This window comes from Bombina bombina, chromosome 2, assembly GCF_027579735.1.
Source record: "Bombina bombina isolate aBomBom1 chromosome 2, aBomBom1.pri, whole genome shotgun sequence".
NCBI classification, from domain to species: domain Eukaryota; kingdom Metazoa; phylum Chordata; class Amphibia; order Anura; family Bombinatoridae; genus Bombina; species Bombina bombina.
In genome coordinates this window covers 230,096,694-230,117,829 of record NC_069500.1, presented here as the reverse complement: position 1 = coordinate 230,117,829, position 21,136 = coordinate 230,096,694, and the positions used below count along the sequence as shown (strand labels likewise).

Genomic DNA, 21,136 nt, shown 5'->3' with positions numbered 1-21,136 from the left:
AGGGATCAGTGCAGTCTAGGGTCACAAGTAAATGAAGGAATTAAGGCTGCATCTACAGGACATATTGGCATTTAAATTTACAATCTCCACAGAGCTTTATAATGCAGAAACAGTACATCTTCTCAGTATACAAAAAGCTTTATCTTGGCCTTTTATATAGCTACCAGCACTTTTATTTTGAATGCCTTTGTTTATCCAATGCAGCAAAGCATGCAGGGAAGTCCTTGCACACCTGACACCTGTTCACCAAATAAACATTAATGTACCTAGCTCACATTTTGTCCCTCTGTTAGTACCCTTTTAATTCTGCTACTTTTAAACTTATGTTAGCTTAGTTTGTGTGATACATATTTTTTGCACTCAGTAATACACAAAACAATATGTGGCATCATACAACAAAGCAGGCATCAGCAACCACTAACCTTCTGGTTCCTCAACGTTTACAGACAAGGAATTTGCATGCCAGCCAATCACACCATGAGGAGAGTCATTTGGCAGGATGATCAGCACAGCCTTTGATCTTTTTGGGTCCAGCTTTGCTCCTCTTAGAGGATCTGGGATGTTCATGGTAATGACTTTTGTTAATGTAACTGTAATTGTTTCCGTCAGTTCAGCTATATGGTCAGCAACAACAGTTACTGTGATAGTAGTTAAAGCTTGCCCGTCCGAGAAAGTAACCTGTGCAAAAAAATAAAACATACAAATCTTCAGTAACAATTAATGAAGCTCTTCTGTCCAAGAACAATGTGCAAATTTACAGATGTTAATTATAATGATAAATAAAGGGACAGTCTAGTCAAAATTAAACTTTCATGATTCAGATAGGGAATGCGATTTTAAACAACTTTCCAATTTACTTTTATCATCAAATTTGCTTTGTTTCTTCGTATTCTTAGTTGAAAGCTAAACCTAGCTAGGCTCATATTCTAAGTCCTTGAAGGCTGCCTCTTATCTGAATGCATTTGACAATTTTTCACCGCTAGGGGGCATTAGTTCACATGTGTCATATAGATAACATTGTGCTCACACCCGTGAAGTCACTTATGAAAGAGCACTGATTGGCTAAAATGGCTAATTCTATTAAAAGAACTGAAATAAGAGGGCAGTCTGCAGAGGCTTAGATACAAGGTAATTACAGATGTAAACATTTTATTAATATAACAGTGTTTGTTATGAAAAACTGGGGAATGGGTAATAAAGGTATTATCTGTCTTTTTAAACAATACAAATTCTGGAGTAGACTGTCCCTTTAAGATCAGTTAAGAGTGGCCTGGATGTAATAGATAAAACTCCCAAATGAAAACCTAGCTCATGTGATCTGTTTTTGCTTCTTTTTTAAACCATGCAATTCACAAGAGCTGCCATTTGAATAGGAATAAGATTCTTGAAAAATCTAGTAAAAGATACTGCTACTATAATGATCTTTGGTGGGATGTCAGAACATCAATTATTATTTAATTTTTATAAACATAAATAATAAAATGATACATATAGTGCAAAAATCCTTCTCCAAAAAACAGAATTTATGCTTACCTGATAAATTACTTTCTCCAACGGTGTGTCCGGTCCACGGCGTCATCCTTACTTGTGGGATATTCTCTTCCCCAACAGGAAATGGCAAAGAGTCCCAGCAAAGCTGGTCACATGATCCCTCCTAGGCTCCGCCCACCCCAGTCATTCGACCGACGGACAGGAGGAAATATATATAGGAGAAATCATATGATACCGTGGTGACTGTAGTTAGAGAAAATAATTCATCAGACCTGATTAAAAAAAAAAAAAAAAAACCAGGGCGGGCCGTGGACCGGACACACCGTTGGAGAAAGTAATTTATCAGGTAAGCATAAATTCTGTTTTCTCCAACATTGGTGTGTCCGGTCCACGGCGTCATCCTTACTTGTGGGAACCAATACCAAAGCTTTAGGACACGGATGAAGGGAGGGAGCAAATCAGGTCACCTAAACGGAAGGCACCACAGCTTGCAAAACCTTTCTCCCAAAAATAGCCTCAGAAGAAGCAAAAGTATCAAATTTGTAAAATTTGGCAAAAGTGTGCAGTGAAGACCAAGTCGCTGCCTTACATATCTGATCAACAGAAGCCTCGTTCTTGAAGGCCCATGTGGAAGCCACAGCCCTAGTGGAGTGAGCTGTGATTCGTTCAGGAGGCTGCCGTCCGGCAGTCTCATAAGCCAAACGGATAATGTTTTTAAGCCAAAGGGAAAGAGAGGTGGAAGTCGCTTTTTGACCTCTCCTTTTACCAGAATAAACAACAAACAAGGATGATGTTTGTCTGAAATCTTTAGTAGCCTCTAAATAGAATTTTAGAGCACGGACAACGTCCAAATTGTGTAACAAACGCTCCTTCTTTGAAACTGGATTCGGACACAAAGAAGGTACAACTATCTCCTGGTTAATATATTTGTTAGAAACAACTTTAGGAAGAAAACCAGGCTTAGTACGCAAAACCACCTTATCTGCATGGAACACCAGATAAGGAGGAGAACACTGCAGAGCAGATAACTCTGAAACTCTTCTAGCAGAAGAGATTGCAACCAAAAACAAAACTTTCCAAGATAGTAACTTAATATCTACGGAATGTAAGGGTTCAAACGGAACCCCTTGAAGAACTGAAAGAACTAGATTTAAACTCCAGGGAGGAGTCAAAGGTCTGTAAACAGGCTTGATCCTAACCAGAGCCTGAACAAATGCTTGAACATCTGGCATAGCTGCCAGTCGTTTGTGTAGTAAGACAGATAAAGCAGAAATCTGTCCCTTTAGAGAACTTGCAGATAATCCTTTCTCCAAACCTTCTTGTAGAAAGGATAGAATCTTAGGAATCTTTATCTTGTTCCATGGCAATCCTTTGGATTCACACCAACAGATATATTTTTTCCATATTTTATGGTAAATTTTTCTAGTTACAGGCTTTCTAGCCTGAATCAGAGTATCTATTACAGAATCTGAAAACCCACGCTTTGATAAAATCAAGCGTTCAATCTCCAAGCCGTCAGCTGGAGGGAAACCAGATTCGGATGTTCGAATGGACCTTGAACAAGAAGGTCCTGTCTCAAAGGTAGCTTCCATGGTGGAGCCAATGACATATTCACCAGGTCTGCATACCAAGTCCTGCGTGGCCACGCAGGAGCTATCAAGATCACCGAAGCCCTCTCCTGATTGATCCTGGCTACCAGCCTGGGAATGAGAGGAAACGGTGGGAATACATAAGCTAGGTTGAAGGTCCAAGGTGTTACTAGTGCATCTACTAGAGTCGCCTTGGGATCCCTGGATCTGGACCCGTAGCAAGGAACCTTGAAGTTCTGACGAGACGCCATCAGATCCATGTCTGGAATGCCCCATAATTGAGTTATTTGGGCAAAGATTTCCGGATGGAGTTCCCACTCCCCCGGATGGAATGTCTGACGACTCAGAAAATCCGCTTCCCAATTTTCCACTCCTGGGATGTGGATCGCAGACAAGTGGCAGGAGTGATCCTCCGCCCATTGAATTATTTTGGTCACTTCTTCCATCGCCAGGGAACTCCTTGTTCCCCCCTGATGATTGATATATGCAACAGTCGTCATGTTGTCTGATTGAAACCTTATGAATTTGGCCTTTGCTAGCTGAGGCCAAGCTTTGAGAGCATTGAATATCGCTCTCAGTTCCAGAATGTTTATCGGGAGAAGAGATTCTTCCCGAGACCATAGACCCTGAGCTTTCAGGGGTTCCCAGACCGCGCCCCAGCCCACCAGGCTGGCGTCGGTCGTGACAATGACCCACTCTGGTCTGCGGAAGCTCATTCCCTGTGACAGATTGTCCAGGGTCAGCCACCAACAGAGTGAATCTCTGGTCCTCTGATCTACTTGTATCGTCGGAGACAAGTCTGTATAGTCCCCATTCCACTGACTGAGCATGCACAGTTGTAATGGTCTTAGATGAATTCGCGCAAAAGGAACTATGTCCATTTCCGCTACCATCAAACCTATTACTTCCATGCACTGCGCTATGGAAGGAAGAGGAACAGAATGAAGTATTTGACAAGAGTTTAGAAGTTTTGATTTTCTGGCCTCTGTCAGAAAAATCCTCATTTCTAAGGAGTCTATTATTGTTCCCAAGAAGGGAACCCTTGTTGACGGAGATAGGGAACTTTTTTCTACGTTCACTTTCCACCCGTGAGATCTGAGAAAGGCCAGGACAATGTCCGTGTGAGCCTTTGCTTGTGGAAGGGACGACGCTTGAATCAGTATGTCGTCCAAGTAAGGTACTACTGCAATGCCCCTTGGTCTTAGCACCGCTAGAAGGGACCCTAGTACCTTTGTGAAAATTCTTGGAGCAGTGGCTAATCCGAACGGAAGTGCCACAAACTGGTAATGCTTGTCCAGAAATGCGAACCTTAGGAACCGATGATGTTCCTTGTGGATAGGAATATGTAGATACGCATCCTTTAAATCCACCGTGGTCATGAATTGACCTTCCTGGATGGAAGGAAGAATTGTTCGAATGGTTTCCATTTTGAACGATGGAACCTTGAGAAACTTGTTTAGGATCTTGAGATCTAAGATTGGTCTGAATGTTCCCTCTTTTTTGGGAACTACGAACAGATTGGAGTAGAACCCCATCCCTTGTTCTCCTAATGGAACAGGATGAATCACTCCCATTTTTAACATTTCTTCTACACAATGTAAGAATGCCTGTTTTTTTATGTGGTCTGAAGACAATTGAGACCTGTGGAACCTCCCCCTTGGGGGAAGCCCCTTGAATTCCAGAAGATAACCTTGGGAGACTATTTCTAGCGCCCAAGGATCCAGAACATCTCTTGCCCAAGCCTGAGCGAAGAGAGAGAGTCTGCCCCCCACCAGATCCGGTCCCGGATCGGGGGCCAACATCTCATGCTGTCTTGGTAGCAGTGGCAGGTTTCTTGGCCTGCTTACCTTTGTTCCAGCCTTGCATTGGCCTCCAGGCTGGCTTGGCTTGAGAAGTATTACCCTCTTGCTTAGAGGACGTAGCACTTGGGGCTGGTCCGTTTCTGCGAAAGGGACGAAAATTAGGTTTATTTTTGGCCTTGAAAGACCTATCCTGAGGAAGGGCGTGGCCCTTGCCCCCAGTGATATCAGAAATAATCTCTTTCAAGTCAGGGCCAAACAGCGTTTTCCCCTTGAAAGGAATGTTAAGCAATTTGTTCTTGGAAGACGCATCCGCTGACCAAGATTTTAGCCAAAGCGCTCTGCGCGCCACAATAGCAAACCCAGAATTTTTCGCCGCTAATCTAGCCAATTGCAAAGTGGTGTCTAGGGTGAAAGAGTTAGCCAATTTGAGAGCATGAATTCTGTCCAAAATCTCCTCATAAGAAGAATCTTTATTGAGCGCCTTTTCTAGTTCATCGAACCAGAAACACGCTGCTGTAGTGACAGGAACAATGCATGAAATTGGTTGTAGAAGGTAACCTTGCTGAACAAACATCTTTTTAAGCAAACCCTCTAATTTTTTATCCATAGGATCTTTGAAAGCACAACTATCTTCTATGGGTATAGTGGTGCGTTTGTTTAGAGTAGAAACCGCCCCCTCGACCTTGGGGACTGTCTGCCATAAGTCCTTTCTGGGGTCGACCATAGGAAACAATTTCTTAAATATAGGGGGAGGGACGAAAGGTATGCCAGGCCTTTCCCATTCTTTATTTACAATGTCCGCCACCCGCTTGGGTATAGGAAAAGCTTCGGGGGGCCCCGGGACCTCTAGGAACTTGTCCATTTTACATAATTTCTCTGGAATGACCAAATTCTCACAATCATCCAGAGTAGATAACACCTCCTTAAGCAGGGCGCGGAGATGTTCCAATTTAAATTTAAATGTAATCACATCAGGTTCAGCTTGTTGAGAAATTTTCCCTGAATCTGAAATTTCTCCCTCAGACAAAACCTCCCTGGCCCCCTCAGACTGGTGTAGGGGCACTTCAGAACCAATATCATCAGCGTCCTCATGCTCTTCAGTATTTTCTAAAACAGAGCAGTCGCGCTTTCGCTGATAAGTGGGCATTTTGGCTAAAATGTTTTTGATAGAATTATACATTACAGCCATTAATTGTTGCATAGTAAGGAGTATTGGCGCACTAGATGTACTAGGGGCCTCCTGTGTGGGCAAGACTGGTGTAGACGAAGGAGGGGATGATGCAGTACCATGCTTACTCCCCTCACTTGAGGAATCATCTTGGGCATCATTTTCTCTAAATTTTGTGTCACATAAATCACATCTATTTAAATGAGAAGGAACCTTGGCTTCCCCACATACAGAACACAGTCTATCTGGTAGTTCAGACATGTTAAACAGGCATAAACTTGATAACAAAGTACAAAAAACGTTTTAAAATAAAACCGTTACTGTCACTTTAAATTTTAAACTGAACACACTTTATTACTGCAAATGTGAAAAAGTATGAAGGAATTGTTCAAAATTCACCAAAATTTCACCACAGTGTCTTAAAGCCTTAAAAGTATTGCACACCAAATTTGAAAGCTTTAACCCTTAAAATAACGGAACCGGAGCCGTTTTTATATTTAACCCCTTTACAGTCCCTGGTATCTGCTTTGCTGAGACCCAACCAAGCCCAAAGGGGAATACGATACCAAATGACGCCTTCAGAAAGTCTTTTCTATGTATCAGAGCTCCTCACACATGCATCTGCATGTCATGCTTCCCAAAAACAAGTGCGCAATAGAGGCGCGAAAATGAGGCTCTGCCTATGATTAGGGAAAGCCCCTAGAGAATAAGGTGTCCAATACAGTGCCTGCCGGTTATTTTACATAATTCCCAAGAATAAAATAATTCCTCAAAGCTATGAAGTATAAAATATGCTTATATATCAATCGTTTTAGCCCAGAAAATGTCTACAGTCTTAAAAGCCCTTGTGAAGCCCTTTTTTTCTTTATGTAATAAAAATGGCTTACCGGATCCCATAGGGAAAATGACAGCTTCCAGCATTACATCGTCTTGTTAGAAATGTGTCATACCTCAAGCAGCAAAAGTCTGCTCACTGTTTCCCCCAACTGAAGTTAATTCCTCTCAACAGTCCTGTGTGGAAACAGCCATCGATTTTAGTAACGGTTGCTAAAATCATTTTCCTCTTACAAACAGAAATCTTCATCTCCTTTCTGTTTCAGAGTAAATAGTACATACCAGCACTATTTTAAAATAACAAACTCTTGATTGAATAATAAAAACTACAGTTAAACACCAAAAAACTCTAAGCCATCTCCGTGGAGATGTTGCCTGTACAACGGCAAAGAGAATGACTGGGGAAGGCGGAGCCTAGGAGGGATCATGTGACCAGCTTTGCTGGGCTCTTTGCCATTTCCTGTTGGGGAAGAGAATATCCCACAAGTAAGGATGACGCCGTGGACCGGACACACCTATGTTGGAGAAATCTTCATCCTTTTTCTGTTTCAGAGTAAATAGTACATACCAGCACTATTTTAAAATAACAAACACTTGATAGAAGAATAAAAACTACATTTAAACACCAAAAAAACTCTTAACCATCTCCGTGGAGATGTTGCCTGTGCAACGGCAAAGAGAATGACTGGGGTGGGCGGAGCCTAGGAGGGATCATGTGACCAGCTTTGCTGGGACTCTTTGCCATTTCCTGTTGGGGAAGAGAATATCCCACAAGTAAGGATGACGCCGTGGACCGGACACACCAATGTTGGAGAAATGTATCTACAGTGTGCTGTGCAGAAGAAATCTGCGGAAAATGGTCTGTGGGCTTGTTTGAGTATGTAGTTGTGTTCTTACTTATGCATTATGTATTACTTATACTTTCTACAGTAGCAGAATGACAAGGGATCCTATCTCCTGTGTCATTTATAAGCAACCCAGTGATGTGTGTGATGTCATTGAGGAAGTTAAAAAAGGTAGATATAATTCTTCATACATGCCTGTGCAAGACCATATAATTAGCCTATACATCACACAGAGGAGTGTATATGTAACCCCTTACCTGAAAGAAATCAGTCCTCTCAAATGAGCTTATATGTCTCTTTATAATTACCATAATACTGCAATAAGCTGCACAGTTAGGCACCAGGAAATCGTTGATAAGGGGAAGAGGGCTACAGTTACCCCTCCTGTACAGCCTACAGCATTAATTTACTCCTCATCAAAAATAATGAAGGCTCTTTTTTAAAATAATGGGATGACTGTCCCTCTAGGATGATATTAAGTAGTGCAGGTAATTATAATTCATTATGCTCATCACTTGCACCTGTTAATACCATGGAGCTTTATTATGAAGTGGAAGATACTACAGACCTCCTTTTTTTCCAAATGTGAAATTCCATCTTTAGAATAAGGGGTCACATGATCCCAAATGATGATCATTTGCATTACTTGGCACAAGGGAAGCTGTTATTAACAGGGGCTGGGAACCTCTTTTCCATAAACTAAATAGATGAGTCCATTTTGTAAACGGGATAGTCCTATGTTTCCAATAATAAGTATCATGCCAATATCATTAGTAGGTGATTGGTATGGAAAGGGTAACCACCTACTTAACTGTTCACTGTATTGGGAGCTCTTATCCCCTCCCCCTTTTTTAATAGCATACCCACTTTCGAATAAGTGGGGGCATATGTCCATTTAGGTAGCAGTTGAATGCTACAGGCATCTCAGTCACATCTATGTGACTCCTCAAGTTCTTTGGTTTATAAATGATACCTTCGCACCCCATCAAAGCATCAAACCTGAGCAACTGACTCTCTTTTGAAGGTGTAGGGACCCTCCTTTAATTATGAGATCATAAGTACAGGAGTTTATCAGCTGATGGAACCATAACAACAAGAAACAAGCTCATAGGGAGGCAGGACAGCCCCTCTCTCACCCCACGCAACATAATGGGACATGAGAACCCTTGTTTGAAGAAAGCATTCCTCATAGTATTGCCCACTGGTGGTCTTACCAATCATAGCACTAGTCATATTTTGTGGATCTGAGGAAGCCCTTATTATCTGTAATTAGTGAGCTAGATACCAACTACCCACGGAATAGCCCCATTAGGGACACAAGAGCTGTCTGTGTTTTTTGGCATTGCACTCCTATCTCATGCTGCGTACTAAAACCATAACTAGCACTACACTGTACGAAACCAATGTATGAAATTACACAGAGAACAAGTATATGGACTTGTATGCAAAGTAGATCTGTAATACAACTGTATTTTACTATGGAATATATACATATATCAATAAATGTTCTTTGAGCTGTATCTTTGAAAATAAAAAAATATAAGAAACAGATATTAAAGGGACAGTCTACTTGAAAATATGTATTGCTTAAAAAGATAGATGATCCCTTTATTACCCATTCTCCAGTTTTGCATAACCAACACTGTTATGTTAATATATTTTTTATCTCTGTGATAATCTTAGATCTAAGCCTCTACAGGCTGCCTCCTTATCTCAGTGCTTTTTAGAAACTTGCATTTTGGCTAATTAGTGCTAATTCATACATAACTCCATTGAAGTAAACACAATTTTATCTATATGGCACACATGAACTTGCACTGCCTGGCTGGGAAAAGCCTAATAAAATGCACTGAGATAAGAGGCGGCCTGCAGAGGCTTACAAATAGGCAGAGATTTAAAGGTTTAGGGGTTATAAAGTATATTTATATCACAGTGTTGGTTGTGCAAAGCTGGGAAATGGGTAGTAAAGGCATTATCTATATTTTTATAAAAAAAAAAATCAAGTACACTGTCCTTTCAATTGTGCATATTTGTTGTGCCTGTAATCTATCTATATTGATACAAATATATACTTTGAGGTTCCACAGGAAATGATACAATGCATTTGCCAAAATAATTGTTACAAGAGCTGAGAAAAGTGGATGTGGAAATGAGCCAAAATTGTTTATAGGTGGCCCTTCATTCTTTAGATGGAATAATTAAAATGCTTCTGAAGATAATTGATGTTTTCACATTTAGATATTATTATTATTATTATTATTATTATTATTATTATTATTATTATTATATTAACAAAACTGAACTTGTATAATTTCATAACATATTTATTGACATCAATTATTTGGCCAAATAAAATGCTAACAAATGATAACTCATAGTAGGCATTCGGTTCACACATTGATAAGAAAATAGTCACAAATAGTAAATTACTACATAAAGAACACAATGGACTTGGGCATTGTGTAATATCATTTGCATTTTTATGTAGTGTAAATTCAACTGGCTCTTAATTGAATAGGCTTCCCAAAACACAAAGGAGATACAATAAGTACGTTCTAATATTAATATAAAACCCAAGAACTTTTGGGTTTGTACAATAATGTGCCCTGAATTAGTATTTACCATTAGCCATGATTATTGTTAGCGAATGCATATTAATAGTGAATAAAAATAACCTACCACTCCTGAGGCTGGAGATATATCTGTGACGCTGCCATTGGCAAACCATTCAACTGCAACACGTCCATTAGTTCCCTGTAGACGCTCAACACTGAAGCTTATCAGATTATCTTGGTCCATCTCTTCTGCTTGTTTTACTAAAGAATTCTAGAATAAAACACATTTCTACGTGTGATAATGTGACTGGGTTTTATGGCTTAACACAGTTTGCCTTAAATGCAATTAACATTAAGAAATGTTAATGAACAGTAATATTTATGAATAGAGATATTCTGAAAAAGTTAAAATAGAAACCGTTTTAATCTACTGTAATCATAGAAAACATATCCAGAATCTAGTCACAAAATTTCCATAAACAATTAGTGTACAAGTCAATTTGGTTAAGAGATAATGGAAAAAGCTAACACTAGAAAGCATTTGTAAAATCAGTATTTGTATAAATGGACCATTAGATAAAGGCCTCTACTTATGAAATGCCGGGCAGACAAGGTTTTCTCCCGGGAACCTGTATACCCGGCATTCATGCGAGAGGGCAGCATCCACTCAGTTGTCACTGCATGAGAAAATGCTGATGCAGCTCAATCTGATCAGGATGATTTAATTCTGCCACCCTTGAGGTGGTAGAGAGGTTAAGTAGCAGCCGTCTTAAGATCACAGCTACTTAACTAACGTTTCTTCCCCTATATCTGTCCATAAAGACAGAAACCGTAGATGTTTAGATGTTTATTGAATAATGCCTCTTGCACATTTTTAATGTGCAAATTAAATAAAAAGCCCCTATTCCTAAATTTGCTGCAAAAAAAAGTAAATTTATGCTTACCTGATAAATTAATTTCTTCTATGGTACGACGAGTCCAAGGATTCATCCTTTACTTGTGGGATATTATCCTCCTGCTAACAGGAAGTGGCAAAGAGCACCACAGCAGAGCTGTCTATATAGCTCCTCCCTTAGCTCCACCCCCCAGTCATTCGACCGAAGGTACAGGAAGAAAAAGGAGAAACTAAAAGGTGCAAAGGTGACTGAAGTTTAAAATCAAAAAATATAAGCTTAAAAGGACAGGGCGGGCCGTGGACTCGTCGTACCATAGAAGAAATTAATTTATCAGGTAAGCATAAATTTACTTTTCTTCTATAAGGTACGACGAGTCCACGGATTCATCCTTTACTTGTGGGATACAATACCAAAGCTACAGGACACGGATGAACAGGAGGGACAAGACAGATGGTTAAACAGAAGGCACCACTGCTTGAAAAACTTTTCTCCGAAAAATAGCCTCCAAAGAAGCAAAAGTATCAAATTTGTAAAATTTGGAAAAGGTATGAAGCGAAGACCAAGTCGCAGCCTTACAAATCTGTTCAACATTATTTTTAAAAGCCCATGTGGAAGCCACCACTCTAGTAGAGTGACCTGTAATTTTTTCAGGAGGCTGCTGTCCAGCAGTCTCGTATGCCAAACGGATGATGCTTTTCAGTCAAAAACAAAGAGAGGTAGCCATAGCCTTTTGATCTCTACGTCTTCCAGAATAGACAACAAACAAAGAAGATGTTTGACGGAAATCTTTGGTCGCTTGCAAGTAAAACTTCAAAGCACGAACCACGTCCAAGTTGTGCAATAGACGCTCCTTCTTAGAGGAAGGATTAGGACACAGAGAAGGAACAACAATTTCCTGATTGATATTCCAATTAGTAACAACCTTAGGTAGGAATCCAGGTTTGGTACGCAAAACCACCTTATCAGCATGGAAAACAAGATAAGGCGAATCGCATTGCAATGCAGATAGTTCAGAAACTCTTCGAGCCGAAGAGATAGCAACTAAAAACAGAACTTTCCAAGATAGAAGCTTAATATCTATGGAATGCATAGGTTCAAACGGAACCCCTTGAAGAACTTTAAGAACTAAATTCAAACTCCATGGCGGAGCAACAGGTTTAAACACAGGCTTGATTCTAACTAAAGCCTGACAGAACGACTGAACGTTTGGAACATCTGCCAGACGCTTGTGCAGTAGAATTGATAAAGCAGATATCTGTCCCTTTAAGGAACTAGCTGAGAGCCCCTTCTCCAATCCTTCTTGCAGAAAGGACAAAATCCTAGGAATCCTGATCTTACTCCATGAGTAGCCTTTGAAGTAAGCACAATTTTATCTATATGGCACACATGAACTAGCACTGCCTTTGGATTCGCACCAATAAAGATATTTACGCCATATCTTATGATAAATTTTCCTAGTGACAGGCTTTCGAGCCTGAATCAAGGTATCTATGACCGACTCAGAGAAACCCCGCTTGGATAAAATCAAGCGTTCAATCTCCAGGCAGTCAGCTGCAGAGAAACTAGATTTGGATGCTGGAACGGACCTTGAATCAGAAGGTCCTGTCTCAGTGGCAGAGTCCATGGTGAAAGAGATGACATGTCCACCAGGTCTGCATACCAAGACCTGCGTGGCCACAAAGGTGCTATCAAAGTCACCGAAGCTCTCTCCTGTTTGATTCTGGCAAACGAGGAAGGAGAGGAAATGGTGGAAACACATAAGCCAGGTTGAATGACCAGGGTACTGCTAGACCATCTATCAGTACTGCCTGAGGATCCCTTGACCTGGACCCGTAACAAGGAAGTTTGGCGTTCTGATGAGACGCCATCAGATCCAATTCTGGTGTGCCCCATTGCTGAATCAATTGTGCAAACACCTCCGGATGGAGTTCCCACTCTCCCGGGTGAAAAGTCTGACGACTTAGAAAATCTGCTTCCCAGTTCTCCACTTCTGGGATATAGATTGCTGATAGATGGCAAGAGTGAGTCTCTGCCCATCGAATTAATTTGGCAACCTCTATCATCGCTAGAGAACTCTTTGTTCCCCCCTGATGATTGATATATGCTACAGCCATGATATTGTCTGACTGGAATCTTATGAATCTGGCCGAAGCCAGCTGAGGCCACGCCTGAAGCACGTTGAATATCGCTCTCAGTTCTAGAATATTTATCAGGAGGAGAGCCTCCTCCTGAGTCCACAAACCCTGTGCTTTCAGGAAATTCCAGACTGCACCCCAGCCCAATAGGCTGGCGTCCGTTGTCACTATGACCCACACTGGCCTGTGGAAAAACATTCCCTGGGACAAATGATCCTGTGACAACTACCAAAGAAGAGAGTCTCTGGTCTCTTGATCCAGATTTATCTGAGGAGATAAATCTGCATAATCCCCATTCCACTGATTGAGCATGCATAGTTGCAGTAGTCTGAGATGCAAGCGAGCAAACGGAACTATCTCCATTGCCGCTACCATTAGTCTGATTACCTCCATACACTAAGCCACTGACGGCCGAGGAATGGAATGAAGAGCTCGGCAGGTGGTTAAAATCTTTGATTTCCTGACCTCCGTCAGAAAAATTTTCATGTCCACCGAATCTATCAGAGTTCCCAGGAATGGAACTCTTGTGAGAGGGATAAGTGAACTCTTTTTTACGTTCACCTTCCACCCGTGAGATCTTAGAAAAGCCAACACGATGTCTGTGTGAGACTTGGCTAGTTGATAAGTCGACACCTGAATTAAGGTATCGTCGAGATAAGGCGCCACTGCTATGCCCCGCGGCCTTAGAACCACCAGAAGGGACCCTAGCACCTTTGTGAAAATTCTGGGAGCTGTAGCCAACCCGAAGGGAAGAGCCACAAACTGGTAATGCTTGTCCAGAAAGGCGAACCTGAGGAACTGGTGATGATCTTTGTGGATAGGGATGTGTAGATACGCATCCTTTAAGTCCACGGTGGTCATATATTGACCCTCCTGGATCATCGGTAAAATTGTCCAAATGGTCTCCATCTTGAAAGATGGGACTCTGAGGAATTTGTTTAGGATCTTGAGATCTAAAATTGGTCTGAAGGTTCCCTCTTTTTTGGGAACCACAAACAGATTGGAGTAAAACCCCTGCCCCTGTTCTGTTTTCAGAACTGGGCAGATCACTCCCATGGTATATAGGTCTTCTACACAGCATAAGAACGCCTCTCTTTTTGTCTGGTTTGCAGACAATTGAGAAAGATGGAATCTCCCCCATGGAGGAGAATCTTTGAAATCTAGAAGATACCCCTGGGTTACGATTTCTAAAGCCCAGGAGTCCTGAACGTCTCTTGCCCAAGCCTGAGCAAAGAGAGAAAGTCTGCCCCCTACTAGATCCGGTCCTGGATCGGGGGCTACCCCTTCATGTTGTCTTGGTGGCAGTAGCGGGCTTCTTGGCCTGTTTACCTTTGTTCCAAGTCTGGTTAGGTCTCCAGACTGACTTGGATTGAGCAAAATTCCCCTCTTGTTTTGCAGCAGGGGAAGAGGTAGAGGGACCACCTTTGAAGTTTTGAAAGGAACGAAAATAATTTTGTTTGGTCCTCATCTTATTTGTCTTATCCCGAGGAAGGGCATGGCCTTTTCCTCCAGAGATGTCTGAAATGATCTCTTTCAGTTCCGGCCCGAATAGGGTCTTACCTTTGAAAGGGATGGCTAAAAGCTTAGATTTTGATGACACATCAGCAGACCAGGACATAAGCCATAACGCTCTACGCGCTAAAATGGCAAAACCTGAATTCTTTGCTGCTAATTTAGCCAGTTGAAAAGCGGCAGCTGTAATGAAAGAATTAGCTAGCTTGAGCGCCCCAATTCTATCCAGAATATCATCTAAGGGGGTCTCAACCTGAAGAGCCTCGAACCAAAAAGCAGCTGCAGTAGTTACAGGAACAATGCACGCTATAGGTTGGAGAAGAAAACCCTGATGAACAAATATTTTCTTTAGGAGACCCTCTAATTTTTTATCCATAGGATCTTTGAAAGCAGAACTGTCCTCAATAGGTATAGTTGTACGCTTAGCCAGGGTAGAAATAGCTCCCTCCACCTTAGGGACCATCTGCCACGAGTCCCGCATGGTGTCTGATATGGGAAACATTTTCTTAAAAGTAGGAGGGGGAGCGAACGGAATACCTGGTCTATCCCACTCCTTGGTAACAATGTCCAAAATCCTCTTAGGGACCGGAAAAACATAAGTGTAGGCAGGAACCTCTAGAAATCTGTCCATTTTACACAATTTCTCTGGAACTACAATAGGGTCACAATCATCCAGAGTCGCTAAAACCTCCCTGAACAACAAGCGGAGGTGTTCTAGTTTAAATTTAAAAGCCGTCATATCTGAGTCTGTCTGAGGGAACATCTTTGCTGAATCAGAAATCTCTCCCTCAGACAGCAAATCCCTCACCCCCAACTCAGAACATTGTGAGGGTACATCGGATATGGCTAATAAAGCGTCAGAGGGCTCAGCATTTGTTCCCACACTAGACCTACTGCGCTTCCCCTGCAACCCAGGCAGCTTAGATAAAACCTCTGTGAGGGTAGTATTCATAACTGCGGCCATATTTTGCAGGGTGAAAGAATTAGACACACTAGAAGTACTTGGCGTCGCTTGTGCGGGCGTTAATGGTTGTGACACTTGGGGAGAATTAGATGGCATAACCTGATTCCCTTCTGACTGAGAATCATCCTGCGACATACTTTTAGTAGCTAAAATATGTTCTTTGCAATTTATTGACCTTTCAGTGCATGAGGGACACATTCTAAGTGGGGGTTCCACAATGGCTTCTAAACATATTGAACATTGACTTTCCTCAATGTCAGACATGTTGAACAGGCTAGTAATGACTACAAACAAGCTTGAAAACACTTTATTTAGTGAAAAAATAACAATCTTAAAAAACGGTACTGCGCCTTTAAGAGAAAAAAAGCATACACGTTCTGCAAAACTGCTTTAAAATACACCAATCTTTTCAAATTTTTGATATCAGACTCAATTTGTGTAGTTAAGTTTGCCCCACACGAAAAACAAACATTTAACCCTTTATTGTGCAAACCGGATTGATAATAAGGCCTAAATCCGGAAAAAACATCCCCAGCACCTCGCCACAGCCCTGCTGTGGTGCCTACCTGCCTTCAGGGATTGAAAAAATGGGGTTAAAGCTTTGATTTGGCCAAAAACTTCCACAAGGGCCCTCAGGAGTTGGAGCTTGCTGCTTGCTAAGTGAATACAACTGCGCATCTGTAGGCGCAAAAATAGGACCCGCCCATCTCACTTGATGTCTTTACAGCCTCAAAGAACCGCACCAGAGCGGTTTTAAACTAGCCATGTGGGTTCTGAGACCCAAAAAATAAGCCAAGTGTACCCTCAATAAAGTTGCCAAAAAACGTTATTGCCCAAAAAAACATAATTTATGTAAGAACTTACCTGATAAATTCATTTCTTTCATATTAACAAGAGTCCATGAGCTAGTGACGTATGGGATATACATTCCTACCAGGAGGGGCAAAGTTTCCCAAACCTTAAAATGCCTATAAATACACCCCTCACCACACCCACAAATCAGTTTAACGAATAGCCAAGAAGTGGGGTGATAAGAAAAAAAGTGCGAAGCATATAAAATAAGGAATTGGAATAATTGTGCTTTATACAAAAAAATCATAACCACCACAAAAAAGGGTGGGCCTCATGGACTCTTGTTAATATGAAAGAAATGAATTTATCAGGTAAGTTCTTACATAAATTATGTTTTCTTTCATGTAATTAACAAGAGTCCATGAGCTAGTGACGTATGGGATAATGACTACCCAAGATGTGGATCTTTCCACACAAGAGTCACTAGAGAGGGAGGGATAAAATAAAGACAGCCAATTCCTGCTGAAAATAATCCACACCCAAAATAAAGTTTAACAAAAAACATAAGCAGAAGATTCAAACTGAAACCGCTGCCTGAAGAACTTTTCTACCAAAAACTGCTTCAGAAGAAGAAAACACATCAAAATGGTAGAATTTAGTAAAAGTATGCAAAGAGGACCAAGTTGCTGCTTTGCAGATCTGGTCAACCGAAGCTTCATTCCTAAACGCCCAGGAAGTAGATACTGACCTAGTAGAATGAGCTGTAATTCTCTGAGGCGGAATTTTACCCGACTCAACATAGGCAAGATGAATTAAAGATTTCAACCAAGATGCCAAAGAAATGGCAGAAGCTTTCTGGCCTTTCCTAGAACCGGAAAAGATAACAAATAGACTAGAAGTCTTACGGAAAGATTTCGTAGCTTCAACATAATATTTCAAAGCTCTAACAACATCCAAAGAATGCAATGATTTCTCCTTAGAATTCTTAGGATTAGGACATAATGAAGGAACCACAATTTCTCTACTAATGTTGTTGGAATTCACAACTTTAGGTAAAAATTCAAAAGAAGTTCGCAACACCGCCTTATCCTGATGAAAAATCAGAAAAGGAGACTCACAAGAAAGAGCAGATAATTCAGAAACTCTTCTAGCAGAAGAGATGGCCAAAAGGAACAAAACTTTCCAAGAAAGTAATTTAATGTCCAATGAATGCATAGGTTCAAACGGAGGAGCTTGAAGAGCTCCCAGAACCAAATTCAAACTCCAAGGAGGAGAAATTGACTTAATGACAGGTTTTATACGAACCAAAGCTTGTACAAAACAATGAATATCAGGAAGAATAGCAATCTTTCTGTGAAAAAGAACAGAAAGAGCGGAGATTTGTCCTTTCAAAGAACTTGCGGACAAACCCTTATCTAAACCATCCTGAAGAAACTGTAAAATTCTCGGTATTCTAAAAGAATGCCAAGAAAAATGATGAGAAAGACACCAAGAAATATAAGTCTTCCAGACTCTATAATATATCTCTCGAGATACAGATTTACGAGCCTGTAACATAGTATTAATCACGGAGTCAGAGAAACCTCTATGACCAAGAATCAAGCGTTCAATCTCCATACCTTTAAATTTAAGGATTTCAGATCCGGATGGAAAAAAGGACCTTGTGACAGAAGGTCTGGTCTTAACGGAAGAGTCCATGGTTGGCAAGATGCCATCCGGACAAGATCCGCATACCAAAACCTGTGAGGCCATGCCGGAGCTATTAGCAGAACAAACGAGCATTCCCTCAGAATCTTGGAGATTACTCTTGGAAGAAGAACTAGAGGCGGAAAGATATAGGCAGGATGATACTTCCAAGGAAGTGATAATGCATCCACTGCCTCCGCCTGAGGATCCCGGGATCTCGACAGATACCTGGGAAGTTTCTTGTTTAGATGAGAGGCCATCAGATCTATCTCTGGGAGCCCCCACATTTGAACAATCTGAAGAAATACCTCTGGGTGAAGAGACCATTCGCCCGGATGCAACGTTTGGCGACTGAGATAATCCGCTTCCCAATTGTCTACACCTGGGATATGAACCGCAGAGATTAGACAGGAGCTGGATTCTGCCCAAACCAAAATTCGAGATACTTCTTTCATAGCCAGAGGACTGTGAGTCCCTCCTTGATGATTGATGTATGCCACAGTTGTGACATTGTCTGTCTGAAAACAAATGAACGATTCTCTCTTCAGAAGAGGCCAAAACTGAAGAGCTCTGAAAACTGCACGGAGTTCCAAGATATTGATCGGTAATCTCACCTCCTGAGATTCCCAAACTCCTTGTGCCGTCAGAGATCCCCACACAGCTCCCCAACCTGTGAGACTTGCATCTGTTGAAATTACAGTCCAGGTCGGAAGAACAAAAGAAGCCCCCTGAATTAAACGAAGGTGATCTGTCCACCACGTTAGAGAGTGCCGAACAATCGGTTTTAAAGATATTAATTGATATATCTTCGTGTAATCCCTGCACCATTGGTTCAGCATACAGAGCTGAAGAGGTCGCATGTGAAAACGAGCAAAGGGGATCGCGTCCGATGCAGCAGTCATAAGACCTAGAATTTCCATGCATAAGGCTACCGAAGGGAATGATTGAGACTGAAGGTTTCGACAGGCTGTAATCAATTTTAGACGTCTCTTGTCTGTTAAAGACAGAGTCATGGACACTGAATCTATCTGGAAACCCAGAAAGGTTACCCTTGTTTGAGGAATCAAAGAACTTTTTGGTAAATTGATCCTCCAACCATGATCTTGAAGAAACAACACAAGTCGATTCGTATGAGACTCTGCTAAATGTAAAGACTGAGCAAGTACCAAGATATCGTCCAAATAAGGAAATACCACAATACCCTGTTCTCTGATTACAGACAGAAGGGCACCGAGAATCTTTGTGAAAATTCTTGGAGCTGTAGCAAGGCCAAACGGTAGAGCCACAAATTGGTAATGCTTGTCTAGAAAAGAGAATCTCAGGAACTGATAATGATCTGGATGAATCGGAATATGCAGATATGCATCCTGTAAATCTATTGTGGACATATAATTCCCTTGCTGAACAAAAGGCAATATAGTCCTTACAGTTACCATCTTGAACGTTGGTATCCTTACATAACGATTCAATAATTTTAGATCCAGAACTGGTCTGAAGGAATTCTCCTTCTTTGGTACAATGAAGAGATTTGAATAAAACCCCATCCCCTGTTCCGGAACTGGAACTGGCATAATTACTCCAGCCAACTCTAGATCTGAAACACAATTCAGAAATGCTTGAGCTTTCACTGGATTTACTGGGACATGGGAAAGAAAAAATCTCTTTGCAGGAGGTCTCATCTTGAAACCAATTCTGTACCCTTCTGAAACAATGTTCTGAATCCAAAGATTGTGAACAGAATTGATCCAAATTTCTTTGAAAAAACGTAACCTGCCCCCTACCAGCTGAACTGGAATGAGGGCCGTACCTTCATGTGAACTTAGAAGCAGGCTTTGCCTTTCTAGCAGGCTTGGATTTATTCCAGACTGGAGATGGTTTCCAAACTGAAACTGCTCCTGAGGACGAAGGATCAGGCTTTTGTTCTTTGTTGAAACGAAAGGAACGAAAACGATTGTTAGCCCTGTTTTTACCTTTAGACTTTTTATCCTGTGGTAAAAAAGTTCCTTTCCCACCAGTAACAGTTGAAATAATAGAATCCAACTGAGAACCAAATAATTTGTTTCCCTGGAAAGAAATGGAAAGTAGAGTTGATTTAGAAGCCATATCAGCATTCCAGGTCTTAAGTCATAAAGCTCTTCTGGCTAAGATAGCCAGAGACATAAACCTAACATCAACTCTAATAATATCAAAAATGGCATCACAGATGAAATTATTAGCATGCTGGAGAAGAATAATAATATCATGAGAATCACGATTTGTTACTTGTTGCGCTAGAGTTTCCAACCAAAAAGTTGAAGCTGCAGCAACATCAGCCAATGATATAGCAGGTCTAAGAAGATTACCTGAACATAGAAAAATTGAATCTTTTCTAAGAAAAGCTTATCTATCTAAAAGGATCCTTAAACGAGGTACCATCTGACGTAGGAATGGTAGTACGTTTAGCAAGGGTAGAAATAGCCCCATCAACTTTAGGGATTTTGTCCCAAAATTCTAACCTGTCAGGCGGAACAGGATATAATTGCTTAAAACGTTTAGAAGGAGTAAATGAATTACCCAATTTATCCCATTCCTTAGAAATTACTGCAGAAATAGCATTAGGAACAGGAAAGACTTCTGGAATAACCGCAGGAGCTTTAAAAACCTTATCCAAACGTATAGAATTAGTATCAAGAGGACTAGAATCCTCTATTTCTAAAGCAATTAGTACTTCTTTAAGTAAAGAGCGAATAAATTCCATCTTAAATAAATATGAAGATTTATCAGCATCAATCTCTGAGATAGAATCCTCTGAACCAGAAGAGTCCAAAGAATCAGAATGATGGTGTTCATTTAAAAATTCATCTGTAGAGAGAGAAGATTTAAAAGAC

The 21,136-nt window shown here is 41.0% G+C and overlaps 1 protein-coding gene across 1 annotated transcript in view; it reads right to left on the bottom strand.

Annotated features, from left to right (window-relative positions):
* ADGRV1 (adhesion G protein-coupled receptor V1) overlaps nucleotides 1-21,136 on the bottom strand; it is a 1,190,013-nt gene that overhangs the window by 665,218 nt on the left and 503,659 nt on the right. The window contains 2 exon segments of the mRNA XM_053699719.1: nucleotides 423-678; nucleotides 10,409-10,555. Of these exon segments, the coding sequence (XP_053555694.1) occupies nucleotides 423-678; nucleotides 10,409-10,555 (403 nt within the window).